The 16780-nt window shown below is 36.3% G+C and overlaps 2 protein-coding genes across 2 annotated transcripts; both read left to right on the plus strand.

Annotated features, from left to right (window-relative positions):
* Nucleotides 1-429: 429 nt before the first annotated feature.
* On the plus strand, nt 430-1898 carry LOC109078969. The gene is made up of 3 exons (XM_019094146.2): nt 430-710; nt 883-1165; nt 1251-1898. The coding sequence occupies exons 1-3, from the start codon at nt 445-447 to the stop codon at nt 1896-1898; spliced, it is 1197 nt and encodes a 398-aa protein (XP_018949691.2). The 5' UTR covers nt 430-444.
* A 4506-nt stretch (nt 1899-6404) lies between these two features.
* On the plus strand, nt 6405-9638 carry LOC109071572 (homeobox protein engrailed-1a-like). Its single transcript, XM_042764520.1, has 2 exons — nt 6405-7261; nt 8606-9638. The coding sequence occupies exons 1-2, from the start codon at nt 6821-6823 to the stop codon at nt 8918-8920; spliced, it is 756 nt and encodes a 251-aa protein (XP_042620454.1). The 5' UTR covers nt 6405-6820; the 3' UTR covers nt 8921-9638.
* The last annotated feature ends 7142 nt before the right edge of the window (nt 9639-16780 follow it).

A 16780-nucleotide genomic window follows, 5' to 3' on the forward strand; every position in this document is an offset into this window, starting at 1 on the left:
ACGTCACATGCTATATTCTCTCCAGACACACACCAAAGAAACAACCCTCACCAACCAACTTAATTATATCTAATATATTTACAGTTTTTCTCATTTGCTAAGACACACTAAATGAAACTGGGATCCGCTTGATCTTCATCATCACATTATTAGCACAGCAGAAGTCTTCTCTTGCAAATGTTTTAACACTTTTTCATTTGTTTCACACATTTTTCACACCCTTTTTCAAAACAGTTACCACAGATCTCATTGAAAGGCCCCAAACTCTATTTGGATTCACTGTGTTGAACAAAAGAAAAAAATCTATTCACAGCTGATAGAAACTACTTGCATAATTATAAATCTCTATGCACCTGTGTGAAACTCATTTGCACAACTCTTCAATCAGCAATCAGTCCTCATCCATCTACAAAAGATGCCACCTCTGTGTTGCTATTTGCAAGCATGGATCAAAGAGGCCTTAGGCACGGAAGGAGAGTAAGAGGCCATGGCAGAGGGGCCCGAGGAAGAGGAGTTTGTATGCATGGTGGAGGAGCTGCAGCAGCAAGAGGACAAAATCAAGCTCAAGTTTCAAATGAAATTCGGGCAACAATTATTGACCATGTCATCAATCATGGCTTGTCCTTTAGAAAGGCTGGACAAAGGGTCCAGCCCATTCTGAGTCGGAGCACTGTGGCATCTATTGTCAGGCTTTTTCGGAATGAGAACAGGTAATTCACAGTGTTACTGTAATGTATACCACTGTGTATTTCAGCTTTACTGTATTGCCCTGTTAGCAGAACAAACTGTGTCTACAGTAATGCAGATGTTTTATCAATCCCATTTATGTGACTGGCATACAGTAATGTCAATTTTGACATGCTTTTTGCTTTTACTTTATAGAATCCACACATTGCCACACACTGGTGGCAGAGGAAAGATATTTAGTATTGAACAGGAGTCTGCCATTGTAGATATGGTAGTGGCAAACAATGCAATCAGACTGTGTGAAATCCAGGCAGCAGTAACTGCAGATCAGGGAGCATTTAGAAATATAAACAGTGTGAGTTTGGTAACTATAGATCGAGTCCTTAAAAGAAACCATGTCAGAATGAAGCAGCTGTACAGAGTTCCATTTCAAAGAAACTCTGACATCGTAAAGGAGGCACGATTCCAGTATGTGCAGGTACAGATTTTTTTTGGAATACCTTGTTTATCATAGTGACATGCGACTGGAATAATTTGCTTTATGAATTTGCTCTTTCTCTTAGAGAATAATGGAGCTTGAAGCTGAAGGGGCACATCACAAATTCATTTTTGTGGATGAAGCCGGCTTCAACCTCTGTAAAGTGAGGCGACGCGGGAGGAACATCATTGGGCAGAGGGCCACTGTCACAGTGCCAGGTCAGAGGGGTGCCAATATCACCATGTGTGCTGCCATCTCCAATGATGGAGTCCTTTGCCACATACCAACTATTGGCCCATACAATACAGAACGCCTCATCACATTTCTTGATGCATTGAAAGAATTACTGATTCCACCCGAAGAGAGAGGGCTGTTGAGGCCTGGCATGACTCTGTATGTCATAATTTGGGACAATGTGCCTTTCCACCACTCTCGCCTTGTGAATGAATGGTTTGCAGCACAGCCTCGTATTATGATACAATTCCTCCCTGCAAACTCGCCTTTTCTGAACCCAATCGAGGAGTTCTTCTCTGCTTGGAGGTGGAAGGTGTATGATCACCGGCCATATGAGCAGATGCCCCTCCTGGAGGCAATGAATGCTGGTTGCCTGGCAATAGGTGCAGAGGACTGCCAGGGATGGATACGCCATGCAAGGAGGTATTTCCCTCGGGAAAACATTCAATGCGATGTTGATGAGAACCTGTGGCATAATCGTCAAGAACGAATGGACTAAATGTGAAAGATAAAATGTATATATCACAACAAATCATTTAGTTTTTTTTTTTTTATTTCAATACAATCCTTCAAAGAATTATAACACCCATAAGTTTCCTTTGGTAGCTTTTTTTTTCCAGTATCCATTTGAGTTTGTAAAGTATCATATTTCATATTGATGGCTGCATTTTGTATTTTGTTGTCCATTGTGTAATGATTGATTGAAAGAATAAATAAATTTGACCACAAGTTGTGGTGTTTGATGGAAATATTTGCTTATGTTGCATGTTTTTAATGTTTTGTGAGTGTTAGAGCATTTTGCTAACAAAATGAGTCATTTTGGCCATTGAGGTTCAGTTTTATCCTGTGTGTTAACGGTTTTGAAAATGTGATGTCAGAGTGGGCAAATGTGTTTAAGCAATCGAGAAAAACTGTATTATAGTATAGGCCTACTGTTTGTTATGGTAAAAAAAAAGCTATTATGTTTACATTAGAACATGTGTACATTACATTACAGTTTTTTTTCAACTGCTTACACACAAAATTATTACTTGTCACACAATTTCTAAAACCTGACACTCAAACACCAGAACCACACACTAAATCTGCAAAACCATACACAAATTTTTGGCCTTTTACTCAGTTTTCAATTTCATTAAACACTTTTTGCAAAACACAACACACAATTTTCTATGCAACACACAAAAATCTGACAGGAAGTTTCTTGATTTCCTTTTATAAACACAACCAATCAAAATGCCACACTAATTCATCAGTGCCTCACACTAACTCCTCACATGTGCAAACACTTGTTGCTTTACTTAACAACAACCAATCATAACTTTAGTAGTGGCCTATAAATAGGCCAAAGGTCAAGTAATAGCTTTTGGACAATGGATGCAAACAGTGCAGACAGAGTAAGAGGAGTTGGAGGGAGAGCCAGAGGATGAGTTCGACTAAGAGGAGTTGGAAGGGGAGCAAGGGGAGGAAGAGGACGAGTCAGAAATGGAGGAGGACAAGGACCAAGAAGAGTGGTCTCAAATGAGATTAGGGCTGTCTGGTAGCCACTCCGTAGAGGGGGGGTTATGTCACAGTGTCTGGGTTGTGTTCCCTGGGTAACCACTAGATGTCCTCCTTCCCCACAGTGTCTGTCACTTAATGAACCACATTACCCACGATCCCTGTCTCCTCATTACACTCAGCTGTCACTGGTTAGTAATCATTGCACACAGTCAATTCCCCATTAGCGTTTGTCATGTCCCTGTGTATTTATACCGGTCTGTCTTAGTATGTGTCACAGAGTCCTTGTTTATTCTCGTCCGTCTCTTGTCGTGATCTAGCCTTGTGTCCTTGTTTATGTTTGGTTTTGAAACCTGCCTGGACTGTTTATTCTTTGGATTGCCCTTAAAAGACATACTCGCATTTGGAGCTCTCACCGTGTTTCCTTGTATCCCGGACGTGACAATTACGTGCATTTCTCAAAACAATTCGTACAAACAGCACCACACAATAGATTACCTGCAAAAGCCTGTAACTTACTCAGAATCTTTAGTTCATCTCTCAAAGCAAGTATTTATGTCAAAGAACATGTCAGTGCCATCAGAATGAAAAGTCCTTGTGTCATTGTTCACAAACAAGATATAGTCAAAATGCTTAGTCATGTTGTCAATATAACAGTGCACTTTGTTAGTGGTACATGATGTAAACTATGGTGACATTTTGGATGAAAGTTACTGTATTGAACAGTATATGCTTATGTATGCTATATATCCATTTCAAAAGTACAAATTTACACATTACTGTATGTGGGATAGTGATTGAAAGAGACTGGATATAATTCCTAGTTACACATTTACTAGTGGTTTGACCAAAAAAAAAAAAAAACTTTACAATGTCATTGTGATATAGAAAAGGAAAAAGAAATATGGGCACAAAGATATGTATGATTTTAAAGCTTTGTTTGATTTTGAATACAGGTGAAATGGTTTAAAGCGATTGTTTGATTTTCCCAGAAGAGTCAGAGGTTCTGTGAATCTAGTTTGAAGGTTTGGATTTTTATTTAAGGTTTTGAGAAAATGAGTGACATGGTTTCAAAAAAAAAATGTGTTTTAGCAATTCAGAAAAAAACTGTATTTCCGGTCCAGCTTGGTTGATCAAGTTTAATATGCCCTTTATATTAGGCAGTGTTATCACGTGCAGGTCGTGGACTGTAAAATCTTTTTATTCTCTGGTCTTACATTAATGCAACAGGGGAACGCGGGGACACAGTCTGGCCACAAGAGGACGCAAAATATAGCTTCAGATCCTCCACACTGTTTAGTCCATTCATCAATGTCGACTTTTGTCTGCAAGCCCAACAAACAGACTGTAGATCACAATTAGCCTGTTTATTGTTTCAATGTAGACAGACAATTTTTGTTAAAAGCGATACGATAATATATTCTGTTGAACTATGGTCTGCTGCTAAAATTAGTCTTACAACCAGGAGACTTTGCAAACGTTGCATGAGGGATGTTTTCACTTTATTCAATTACATAATATCTCAGACATATTGACCATGCGGTATGCCTATGCCACACTAGATACACTAATATAAGTAATGTTACAACAAAACCTTTAAAAAAGGTCATAACACCAAATGTTCGGAACCAGTTATCTTTAAAGATAAGATGCTCTGAATTTTCATAAAGAGATTATGATTGTGCTTTTCTTTTTCAGTCTTGGTATGTGAAATGATGGCAAAACAAATCTTTAATGTGAACGTAAGCCTACATCCGTAATATATCTGTGGAAAAGTAGGTTAAAATCGCTACAGAATAGAATGACATGAAAACCTTTGAATGGTCCGCATCTGTTCTGCGAGCATGAGACCCGCATTCTTCACGCATGACTAAACACATGTGCTCTGCCCGGCCGCCCTGTGGACCCTAAAGGTAATGTTATCTGAGATATGTTACTCGCTGTCTACATTTACACACCTTTACTTAGCTACATGATCCAAATGTCTAAACACTATAGCAAGTACTTTGAAGAAGGCATACTGTATGAAGCCAAGCTTAGTACCAAGAAAAAATGATTGTCGTGCCTCTTTACTGTCTCATCGCGTTTTGCAGGTCACGACAGGCATCTTCTTGTAGATACAGGCTTATTCAGTCACCCTGAACTTTTAATGTCATTCTGAAAGATTTAAAAGATTAAGTGTTTAGCAGTTTTAGTTCACTGCAACCACTGGTGTTCAGTATTTATAAAAGTTGTATTCTAACTTTAGAATAGGCTTACCAAAAAAATATTAGTTTCTGAGAATAAGGATTGTTCAGTTTACATATTACAAATCTTGAAATAGCTGTCTGACATTTTTGGATTGTTTGGCCTGAGATGCACATAGTTTGTGAAATAAAATAAAAAAATAGGCCTAAATTTTTTTTTTTAAATTGAAATTGATTTCAAACACTGAGCACAATAAGGACTATATATCCAGGTAGCCTTAATAAGGGCTCGTTTACATTCAGTTTAACAAAGACAATAATATAAACAATAAAAATCATATTTTCACTAAAACACTGCCACGTAAGCGGGGAAAAAAATTATCACAGGACATTTAGCTGTCAATTAAATCATTTATGCAATTGAGCTTTTGGTAGAAGCGCATCATCAAGACTTTCAAGCATCTGATGCCGCTGCAGAGCTGGTTTGATTAAACAGCACTTGCTTGTATTGTGGGAGGCGCTTTTAACTGTGTGATGAACGCCCAACTGATCGCGGTGAATGCAGCCAATTAAAACCTATACATTCTGTTTTAATTGGAATTCTTACGGCGCGTATTAATAGAGATATAGAGGACTACTCAGCCGTTTTGGCCTACCGCTTAACCACCGCCGCCTCACAACAGCCTCTCCAGAATGAGCCAGCCTTAATTAAAAAATTAATTAAGCGCAAACAGACAAGTATTTAGGTCACCCAAATATTGCGAATGAGGCTTACCTATGCTAGTCTGACTTCACTTGTCCCGAGGTCCAAATCAGATCAGATATGTAGCCTATTTTAGGACTATACATTGTAGTAGGCCTAATAGCATTTACAGCATGAAAAGCAATCATATTCAAATTTAAATGAAGGCATTTAATTAGTATTATTTAAATATACACTGACATTATTGTTTTAGTAGCAAATTTTTACGTTAAATTAAGGCAGCAGAAGACACTCTTATCCACAAAATGCATTTGGATTTAAAAGTGAATATATTTTCTTGTAGGTTATTTTATGGTTTTGTGAAAGTAAAAGCTTAGGCTCAGCTCAGGCTGTTATCGTTGTCCCAAAGAATCTGTCTCATAGCCTAGGCTTTATATTACTGCTGTTTGAACTATTTCTTCTCAGAAGCTGTAAATAACTAAAATCTTTTATTTTCTTTCTTTTTTTAATAGGCCTATATATAATTTTAATTTTAATTATCTTTGAGCGTGACTGCGGGAGGCAGAATTCATCTACCAGAGCGAGAGCAATCTCTGTGCCGCTGGATATCTGTGAGCACCGGCGCGGAACCGAATTGGACGCTGACACACGTGGCTAAGAGCTCCTTTGTCATGGATAGGCTCCCCACTCATCTATGTGATCTGATGTGTTTCCGGTTAGTTGCCACTAAGTGGTTGTGCACGAGTAGAGTTCCAGAAAAAGAGGTGTCAAACCGAGGTCTGGCAATGCGGAGGGTGAACGAAAGCTGCGTACTGTGCGCTGTCAGTCCTTTCCAAATGCGCAGAAAGTGACGGCGCGCGAGCGTTATCTCCACCACATGTCAACAAGTTGACTTAAAAAATGTACACACTTTCGCGGGGAACTGGCGCATTGTCATGGATACCTAGATAGCATTGTCCAGTATTTTGTTATATTTGGAACAGAACAGGTTACATTCAACCACTGGAGCGAATATCAAAGTGGGAAGGTGTTATGGAAGATCAGAGTGAAGATGACAGCGTTTCTCTATCACCGAGCCTGCCCTCTCCACCTCTGCAGGCCGCGCACAGAACCACCAACTTTTTCATTGACAACATTCTCAGACCGGACTTCGGCTGCAAAAGGGAGCAGCGTCCAGGTGCACGGTCTTTTGTCGCCCGACCAACTGTCCCTAGCACTCCTTGTCCGGATTCCAACTGCAGTACCGACAGTGTTTCATCTTCAGCCTCGTCCACCGTGTCGTCTCCAGCCAGCAGCAGGCATTTTAAAGTAGACGAGGCCGAGAGAGGGAACGCAGCACACTGTGGGGTTGTCTCAGCGTCATCCGTTGCTGTGAATAGCCCAAGTGAAACCTCCTCGCCCAGTAAAGACAAACAACCGGTTCTGTGGCCCGCCTGGGTTTACTGCACGAGATACTCGGATCGACCTTCATCTGGTAAGGCACCTGGTAACTGATAATAACACCAGTTCTCTTCTTCCTTGGCCATATATATATATATATTTGCATACTTAAAGCAGGAAAATGAACTATATGAAATCTATTAATAAGGTAAGTTTCGGTCGTAGAAATATTCGAGCTGACACACACCGGGATCATATAATAATGCCTAATGTTCATCAAACTAGACCAAATAGTTTTTCCTTTTACAGTAGTATATATACATATAGTATATATACATACATACATACATACATACATATATAACCTATATATAATGGTATAATAATAATATAATAGTATTAATATAGCCTATATATGACTATAATAATAAGAGTTATAATCTTGGGAAAACTTTAAATAATAAAGTCTTGTCACACGCATTTACATAAACGTCGTTTAATAATAAAGTTATATAAATGCCGTCCAAGACCATTACAAAACTAAAACTAAAGTACATTCATCAATAAATATATTGAAGTCTATATACTAATGTTTCAAATGCTTTTGATTGATCTCGTGTTTTAGCGTTGAGGTTTGTAGTTTACTGCCATAAGTTAGTCTCTCCTATTATTAGCTATTATTATTTATAAGATCTCACATAATTTGCTTTTAGCCTATTCATTTTAATGTCGTTAAATAAATATTTTTAGTAAACAAAACAACAACAACAACAAACCCAAAAGTTAACTTTTTATTTCTGAGGAAAGTCAGTTATTTCAAGTCGCTAAATCTCTTACATCAGATCTAACTTTTTGGCTTTTGTCGCTTATCTAAATTTGGCATTTTTAATACTTATTAAAAATTAAAACTTCAGGAGCACGACGTCAAAACGAATATCATTTCTATAATTTATCATCTGCGTCATTGTATGTGCAGTACAGACTCAATTATGGCTCTTTTTATCTTATATTTTTTAACCGTGTCAGCAACATAATAATAATGTAGGCTAGTTTATATGTTTACAATAGCAATAGTTGTTTAAAGTCTATGTTTGTGTAGACGTTACATTAATATTTTCTTACAAACGGAAGCAACAATTTGCGACATTTATCTGTTTGTTTTGTTTGTTTATTTATTTATCTTTAACAGGGTAAGCACTCATTAACAGAAAACAAAACTGTCAGAGCTATAGTCCTTGGGCAGTTCTTTAAGGCAACCTAAATTTAAAAAGATTATTATTGTAAAAAGTTAGAAGAGTCTATTTTGATGTTTATTCCAGTGATCATGTGGCACTGACTACAAAACTCAACACGCCAGTGTCCCTTGTGTCCAAAATGGCTTTGACGTTTGATGAGATGGTTTATATTCATGGATTCGTCTCATTGTTGTCTCTACACGGCCCAAGGACCCGGAAATTGAAAAAGAAGAAAATCGACAGTGAGGATAAACGACCCAGAACGGCGTTCACAGCTGAGCAGCTCCAAAGCCTGAAGGCTGAGTTTCAGGCGAGCCGCTACATCACGGAGCAGCGGCGGCAGGCCCTGGCGCGCGAGCTCAGGCTGAACGAGTCGCAGATTAAAATCTGGTTCCAGAACAAACGAGCTAAAATCAAGAAAGCCACCGGGTTCAAGAACGGCCTGGCAATGCAGCTAATGGCGCAGGGACTGTACAACCATTCCACCACCAGCGTTCAAGAAGACGACGACAACTAGCTAAGACAGAAGAGAGAGAAACCGCAGAATAAATTAAAAGGGTTCTGAAGGGGACTGAAGGGAAGCAGGAAAAACTCAAATACTTGACCAGGAATATTATAAAGGAATATTACCCTATAGGTTACTTTATCAACCTGTTTTGGAAAAGCGTTTTTTTTTTTTTCTTCTTTTTTTTTTTTTTTTTTTTTTTTTTTTACAATACAAATATGTGACTTAATAAAAATGCAGCCCTCATTTTTTTATTTTGGGGATGCTATTAAAGTCTAATGGATCGTGCTAGTTTGCTTGAAATCGTAACATGCCACTACCAGTAAAAAAATCACTTTACATATCATCTAGATTGTTGTTTTTATACTGTTACAAGCAATATTTCTTGGTGCCAAAGATGTATTCGATTAAAGTATGCTCTTCTATTGATAATAGTTTTCTTTGCTTGGGAAGTAATAATAACGGGAGACTTATCCATATAATTCTTCACAATATATTTAATACTGTATCCAAATAAACTTCTTTTTGTAAATGGCCTGTTTTCTCTTTATTTTGCCCTTATCGTCTATAGGCTAATCATCTAAACCTATACGATTTTTATGTTTATTTTTATTATTTATTTTTTACTTTATTTATGTATTTATTTATTTATTTTTGTTTTTATTTTTTTGTCTCTTGCACCAGGAATCAGAGACAGAGCTCAAAAGACGTAACCAACTTACGTCGTCAAATGTTTCAACATTGTTTACCTCAGTTTCTCACAATAAAACGACTCTCACAGGCCCATAATTCGCTTTTTGTTTTGTACGTGCCACGCTGCGCAGTTCATATAGGCATGTAAAATAATAAGATATTAATATTTACAGCGTAATTATTTCACTTTTAGTCTGAAGTAGGCTAGCCTATTTTCAATCAAAACTATCAATAAAAAATACATTGTATTTACAATATTAAATATATAGACTTATCTGTCAATAATTACTAAAGACAGATGATGAAAAATACGTTCACATTTTTTAGGAAGACAAAAGCATGGTTAGCTGGAATAATACATGCGCTAATAATAATAATAATAATAATAATAATAATAATAATAATAATAATAATAATATCCCTAAGTTTTTTAAAAAATAAAATAAAAATAGTCCTAATTTAACTGAAGGAAATGTAAGGCTTTTTGTTTCTATAGCTATTCCATATCGCCGCCCATCCCTGTTTAGCTGCGTGGCTCTGAGAATTTGAGAACAGTGACTGTTTCAGTGGTGTGTTGTGGGCATGTAGTGGCTTTTTTGTAACCGATTAATCAAACCAAAGACGACAGAGAATCGTGAACACCTTACCCTGATGGGAATCACTGTTTGCTTTTGAAAAGCTCTCTGCCCGGGGCAACATTTTGAGCGTCATGTGGCATCTGCATTGGACCTGCAGCGTGCGTGTTGTTGGAATCGTGGTGTTCTCACACCTTCATTGTCTCCACCGCTATACGGTCCTCAACGCGAGGCGCGCCTGGGCAGGCTCTGCGGAGCGCAGGAATTAACTATACTGTCAAGTTCAAAAGCGAGCTACACTTGATTGAGATCTTGGCCTGTAAATCGACGTTTTTCTCAAGTTCTTAAAAACCACAATAGAAATAGCCTTAAAAATGTGATTTAGAAATAATAAACTAAGGTTCATGCCTCGCTACAACTCGTGAACGTTTTCAATGAATATCTGCCGCGTTAGCTCGGTTTAACACCCAGAAGTCAAAGCATGTTTTCTTTCCAGGTAACAGCCACTTTGGGATTCCGTTACGCGTCGCTATGCTATCAGCTGCTAGAAAAATGATTTTGCGGTGCATTTGGAAGCGAATAAAGTTAACAAAGTACTGTGTGAAGTAAAAAAAAAATATATATACATATATATATATATATATATATATATATATATATATATATATATATATATATATATATATATAATATAAAGTGTTTAATAAATTATAATTTTTATTTAAAAAATAATAATTATGATTCTGTTCCAAAAATTTCCACTTCCTATTTTTAACATTGTATTTCGTTGTTAAATTTAGGCATTTAAAATACACCTGTTGTGGTGTATCCACATCACCATCCTATCTACAATATATATATATATATATATATATATATATAATTATTAAGTAGACCGACCAAACACTGCAATAGGCTATTTATTATTCATGCATGGGGGGAAGGTGAATGAAACCATCTTTATTTGACCCTCCAACTTTTGCACTCACTATTCTAATTCTATTTAAAAAATGCAAATAAAAATAAATAAATAAATAAAAATAACTACCTTTCTAATCTTTTTGTATTCTATCTATTTTCTTTTCATTTATTATACAATTATAAAAAAGACCTCTAACATTATCTTGCTCTATTCTTTTTCTATTCTATCTTTTTTCTTTTTATTTATTATATTATTTAAAAGCCCTTGCTACGTATACTGCGTTTAGGCTAACTGAGACTTGTTATAGCACTTATATATCATTGCTCTTTTGTTGTTTTTGATTGCTTAAATTGTCCTCATTTGTAAGTCGCTTTGGATAAAAGCGTCTGCTAAATGACTAAATGTAAATGTAAGTGTGGGCCTATTTGAACTCAAATAATTAAATGCCCCGCTATACGCGTGTTTGTTAAACTTTTGTGTATGTAAGTGAAACAACATGCTAGGCCTGATCAAAAATCTTTGAGTAGATACTCTTAAAAAAAAATAAAGGTTTTGCATTGGAACCATTAAAAAAAAGTCAATTCGAATGATACATAAATAGCCTACATCCATAATTTTGTGTGCAATGGAAACTTTTGATTGTAAACAATTCTGATTTTATGTATTCCTTTGAATTTAAATTAGATTTATTCCTCAGCGGTATAACTGAGGCACAAAAAAAAAATGTCTTCAAGCACCATACTTTTTTTTTTTTAACTGAAGCTATGGGGAATATGCTACAAAGGCTGTTTGAATTCAAAAGTCCAGTTGCGCTCTCTCTCTCTCTCTCTCTCTCTCTCTCTCTCTCTCTCTCTCTCTCTCTCTCTCTCTCTCTCTACAGTGGTTTTGTTTGGTCGTCTTGTTTTATCAAATCCGTCTCAAATAGGAACATTTGGTTTTTGTCCTAAATATCTTTGTAACTGCACAATATTACATAGATGCATCAGCGAAAAGCTATGAACTGATAAACTGAAATGTGGATTTAACAGAATTCACTTTAGACCGTTAGAACGCAATAAAAGCTGAAATGAAACTGCAGCTTTTGTCTTGTAAAATGCTCTCGCTGTTGATTTTTGCCACCCTCGGTCTATTAAAGATGAGTCGTACGACATTCAGAAAAGACTGCAGGGTTGTTAACGGACTTGTTTAGTCGTAGATGAGCATGATATAACTGCTGAGCGCTGGCCATGTTTCAGTATGAGAGACTTCCACTGGAACTCCAGTACAGAGTATTGGACCCCAGGTGACGTCCAGTGAACGCGAACACATCCCATCTGTGTCTCTGGGAGCTTGGGTTTCCGCCGACACAGTATTTTTGGAATGGAGTTCCTCTCGGACCATGGATAACGCATTTAAACGCTGTCACAACGTGGTGTGTGGTCCACCGCGCGCGTCCGTCCTCAGTGAGCCTAGCATTTGTTCATTGTATGCGAATAAAACGAAGCGCTTTATTCTTAAATTATGATATGTATGGCATATGGCATTAAATTATGATATGTATGGCAATCGGTTTATGCATTTCTTTAACAAACATGACTTTGTGCGTAGACAGGCGAAATAGTCATAAACTCTGGTAACAGCTGGGGCACATTATCATATGAATGAATAAATGAATGGGTTGGGGGAACGTTTCCGTAAATGAAAAAAAAAAATAAAAATAATTCTGGGAACATTCCGAGAGTGAAAAACTTCTAGCAGTGTAGACTATTTAACTTGAGGAGATTGCGGTTTAGTGTTATGATAGGCGGTACACACTAAACACTTGCAAGATCACAATAATTACTGGTTGAAATGATACGACATAAGAAACAAATATTCAATAAATTACTTTTTTGTCATAATACGAAATAAACTATTCCCTATCTTGTTAAAGTTTGCTAATAAGCGTAGTTCAACTTGTGTTTATGAGCATTGCGCACATATATGATATGCAGCGTTAATGCTATTGCTAAACAACCACAAACAACTAGAATTAAATTAATAAAATACATTTCTTGGTAGAATTGTATGTTCAGATTTTTGAAAACCAAAACTTATATAGATACATGAAATAAACAGGTGTATCTGGCACACCCTCAAAATAAAAAGCCATATGTTATAGTATGTAAAAACACACTTAATAAGTTTTTTTTTTAAATGAAGATATAGTTGTTGCATACTGACACCTACAAATATTAACTCTGATGTAAACATAGAAGGAAATATATTTGTCAGACTTGTATCACTTCTGTTGTTTCGCACTGTGTGCCAGAGGGCTTGTTTGCCTCATCTGGAATTTTCAACACTCCTTGGCAACTACATTAGAATTTAGAATTTTAAAGTAACAGAGGAATTATTTTGAGATTAAAGGGACATGAGATGATGAGAAGGGGCTGAAGCAGCCAAAACCACTAAATGTATCTTAAAACAAGCCACTAATAAAGATTCAGTTTAATAATTCTGTATTCTAACAGCTTTATAGGACTTCGTGAAAATGTTACTTTCTATTCAGTGGATTTTGGATTACAATGGTGCATTTTTACAATTCACAAAAGTTATGAAAAGTTGAAATACTGAGGAACCAGAAGAGAGTTTGCAACATACCAGAGTTATGAGTTAGTTTAAAATACAGGAAACACTTAGAGACTGATCACAGGGTGACTTGTCAAAAGTGAGTGACTTGGACACCAATGGAGTACCATATGCTCATTACTGAAGGGTTTCATTACTGGTGGACTCACAGTCTGATGTGATAGTAGTATAAAACAGCACCGGACAACCTTGTAGGGGATAATTATATACCATATCATTCACTGAACATATCTGCACATCCAAAAAGCCAATATTCTGTCAGAAGATAACACTGACCATCAGATAAACGCTTTTGACCTCCAGGCAAATGGCTAGAACGGGCCAATATCATAGACTGACTTGTCTTTTTTCCAGACAATCACTTCCACAAGTGCAACACAGCCATTAATTATCCAACTCTTAAAAGTCACAGATTTTTGCATTCACCAAAAAAAAAAAAAAAAAAAAAAAAAATTTACTTGTTCCAAACCTGTATGAGTTTCTTTCATCTGATGAACACAAAAGAATATGTTTTGAAGAATGATGGTAACCAAACTGTTCATGGTAGCCATTGACTTCCATATGAAAAAAAATATTATGGCTACCGTCAACAATTGGTTACCAGCATTCTAATCCATACATAACAACATAATTTTAATTTTTGAGAGGTCTTCTGTTCCTGCCGTCTGCCATTTTTGACAAATAAAGAAAAAGCTTGTCTGAAAACATTTCTTGGATTGGAAGGGCTGGATGATGAACTGCATTACTTACTAACATATATGTTTATTTGTGCTACAGGTGTCTGTCCTGTGCCACAAAACTTTCAATGTCTGGCACCAGTGCTAAGTGCAAAAAAAGTTGATATACACCCTTGTTCACGGCATTATATTCTTGCTACGTACACACAAATCTATCTGGATCTTTAAATTGTCTTCAAAAAAAAGAAAAAAAGAACCAGAATTACAACTCTTGTCAAAAAAATTTGCACGGAAAAGCAAAAAATAACACTTTTTAGTGCATGCCAATCAATGTTCTCCACCCCTCACCTTAACACACATCACATCTGTACAGAATACTGTAAAATTCTTTCTTTGACATCCCCCACTGATACAGAGCAGACTAGGTTTAAATTGCAGTGTGTGCATGTCTGCAGGATGTCAGTAGCTACCTATTATTATTATTTCTCCGACCGGACGGAGTGAGAGCGGACATATGGCCTCAAATCACACAGACACGCAAAACACACAGTCAGATGAGGATGAGCCAGCCAAGTGCAGACAGGACTGTGCTCCGGATAGCAGTAATAAATCTTGGACTTGGATTGACTGTGACAGTTCAGATGCTATCAGACAGTCAGTGGTCAACCAGTATAACTAACCGAGCAACATGACAGGGATCATCCATAATACAAGCATACACACTCATTATAACGTTCACTTATACACATCCACACTGACAGAGGTTATTCCTGTGGAAATAGAGAGAGCCAGAGATACAATCTGACAGAAAACAGGTAGTAAGTGACTCAGTGACACTGAACAGAGTATACAAGCCTTAGGCTATCACACTCTAACACACACATACACATTTTTTTTTTATAATGGTGATTCTGATAAACATGTTTAACCTGAACATAACTCACATTATTATCTGTTATCTACACTGTAAAAAAAGTCTGTAGTTTTTACAAAATAATTTTGGCAGCTGTGGTTGGCAGAATAATTTTGTAAAAAAAAACAAAACAAAAAAAAAAACACTGTAAACACATTTACGGCCAAAAACAGTATAAAACTGTTAAATACAAACAAGAAAATTTGAATGTAAACCAGTAAATTCAAAAACGCACACTGCTATTAAAATCTGTTTTGTACCTTTAACATACTGACAACCACCATAATAATGCAGGTGGTAAAAGAGAAAGCCACATGAAGAATCAAAGCTCATCACAAGTAAGTTTATATTAATATATAGAAGGTGCACAGAGTCATTCATGCAAACACAAAACACCATCATGGTGACATATGATACTTAAACAATTCAATAAACTTACATTAAACAACAGAAGATGTAACATGAAGCCCAAATGTACAACTGATAACAAAAAACTATTAAAAAACATGATTATTTAAACAAAATACTTTCAAATGTGGAGCGTCACACAGGGAATTCTGGGAATATCAGTTTACAGTTTTTGACTGTAAATTATACAATGATATGTTCTTTTTTTACTTCTAAAAACTGTAAAATTAACAGCAATTTACTGTAAAATTACATGAAATGTCTGGTTAGATCTTTTACAGTTTTTCCCTGTATATAGTACAGGAACTTACTGTTAACCTATTAACACTTTTTTTTCGTAGCGTTTTTACAAAATTGTACAGTTAAAATTACACTTATTTTTTACAGTGTATACAGTTCATGATCGATAAGAAGCAAACTATAATTTCAAGCTTCTAAAATCCTCAAGCTTCTCCGCAAACAGCTGAAATGGCTTTACTGAGACTCACACACTCCATTTGTCATTGTTTTACTGCTATCAGTTGATATATGTTTAAGAGAGATCAGGAAGAGGGGAACACAAGCTCTCTGACCTTTTGATTGGTGCTAAAAGGATCAGGAGAGCGGAGGCTAACAGAACATTATGGAATCACTCGCCTCATTGGTTCTCAGAAAGAGGAAAGCTATATGTGCAAGGCTGTTGCCAAGGAAACAGTCACTGAACTCCATTTTAAAGTGAATGATGAATTCGCCCAGAGCAGATCCTCCATAGATTATCTTTCGCTCCATGGTTCATAAATATTTCTTATTTCTTCTAGCCAGCACGAATCAATAAGTAAGATTATTGGATGCAGACATTAACTATGCATTGATTTGCAAGTAAACGAACATTTAATTATTTTAAATACCAAAATTTGTAAAACTGCATTATATATTAAAATATTAAGCTACTGATGAAATTCAGGTGTGCAAACAACTGAAAATAACAAGATATATCATAATAGTAATAGTAATTTTCAAAATGAGTGAAAACAAAATGTGTGTACAGTATTGTGCAGACGTCTTGAGACAAATGTGTTAACATTTTAAGAAAAG

This window comes from Cyprinus carpio, chromosome A9 (genome assembly GCF_018340385.1).
Source record: "Cyprinus carpio isolate SPL01 chromosome A9, ASM1834038v1, whole genome shotgun sequence".
Taxonomy (NCBI): domain Eukaryota; kingdom Metazoa; phylum Chordata; class Actinopteri; order Cypriniformes; family Cyprinidae; genus Cyprinus; species Cyprinus carpio.

Coding starts and splice junctions, on each gene's coding strand:
- LOC109078969 (XM_019094146.2), top strand. CDS start 445: ATGGATCAAAGAGGCCTTAGGCACGGAAGGAGAGTAAGAGGCCATGGC. Junction 711..882: donor CTTTTTCGGAATGAGAACAG/GTAATTCACAGT, acceptor TTTACTTTATAG/AATCCACACATTGCCACACA. Junction 1,166..1,250: donor CACGATTCCAGTATGTGCAG/GTACAGATTTTT, acceptor TCTTTCTCTTAG/AGAATAATGGAGCTTGAAGC.
- LOC109071572 (XM_042764520.1), top strand. CDS start 6,821: ATGGAAGATCAGAGTGAAGATGACAGCGTTTCTCTATCACCGAGCCTG. Junction 7,262..8,605: donor ACTCGGATCGACCTTCATCT/GGTAAGGCACCT, acceptor TTGTCTCTACAC/GGCCCAAGGACCCGGAAATT.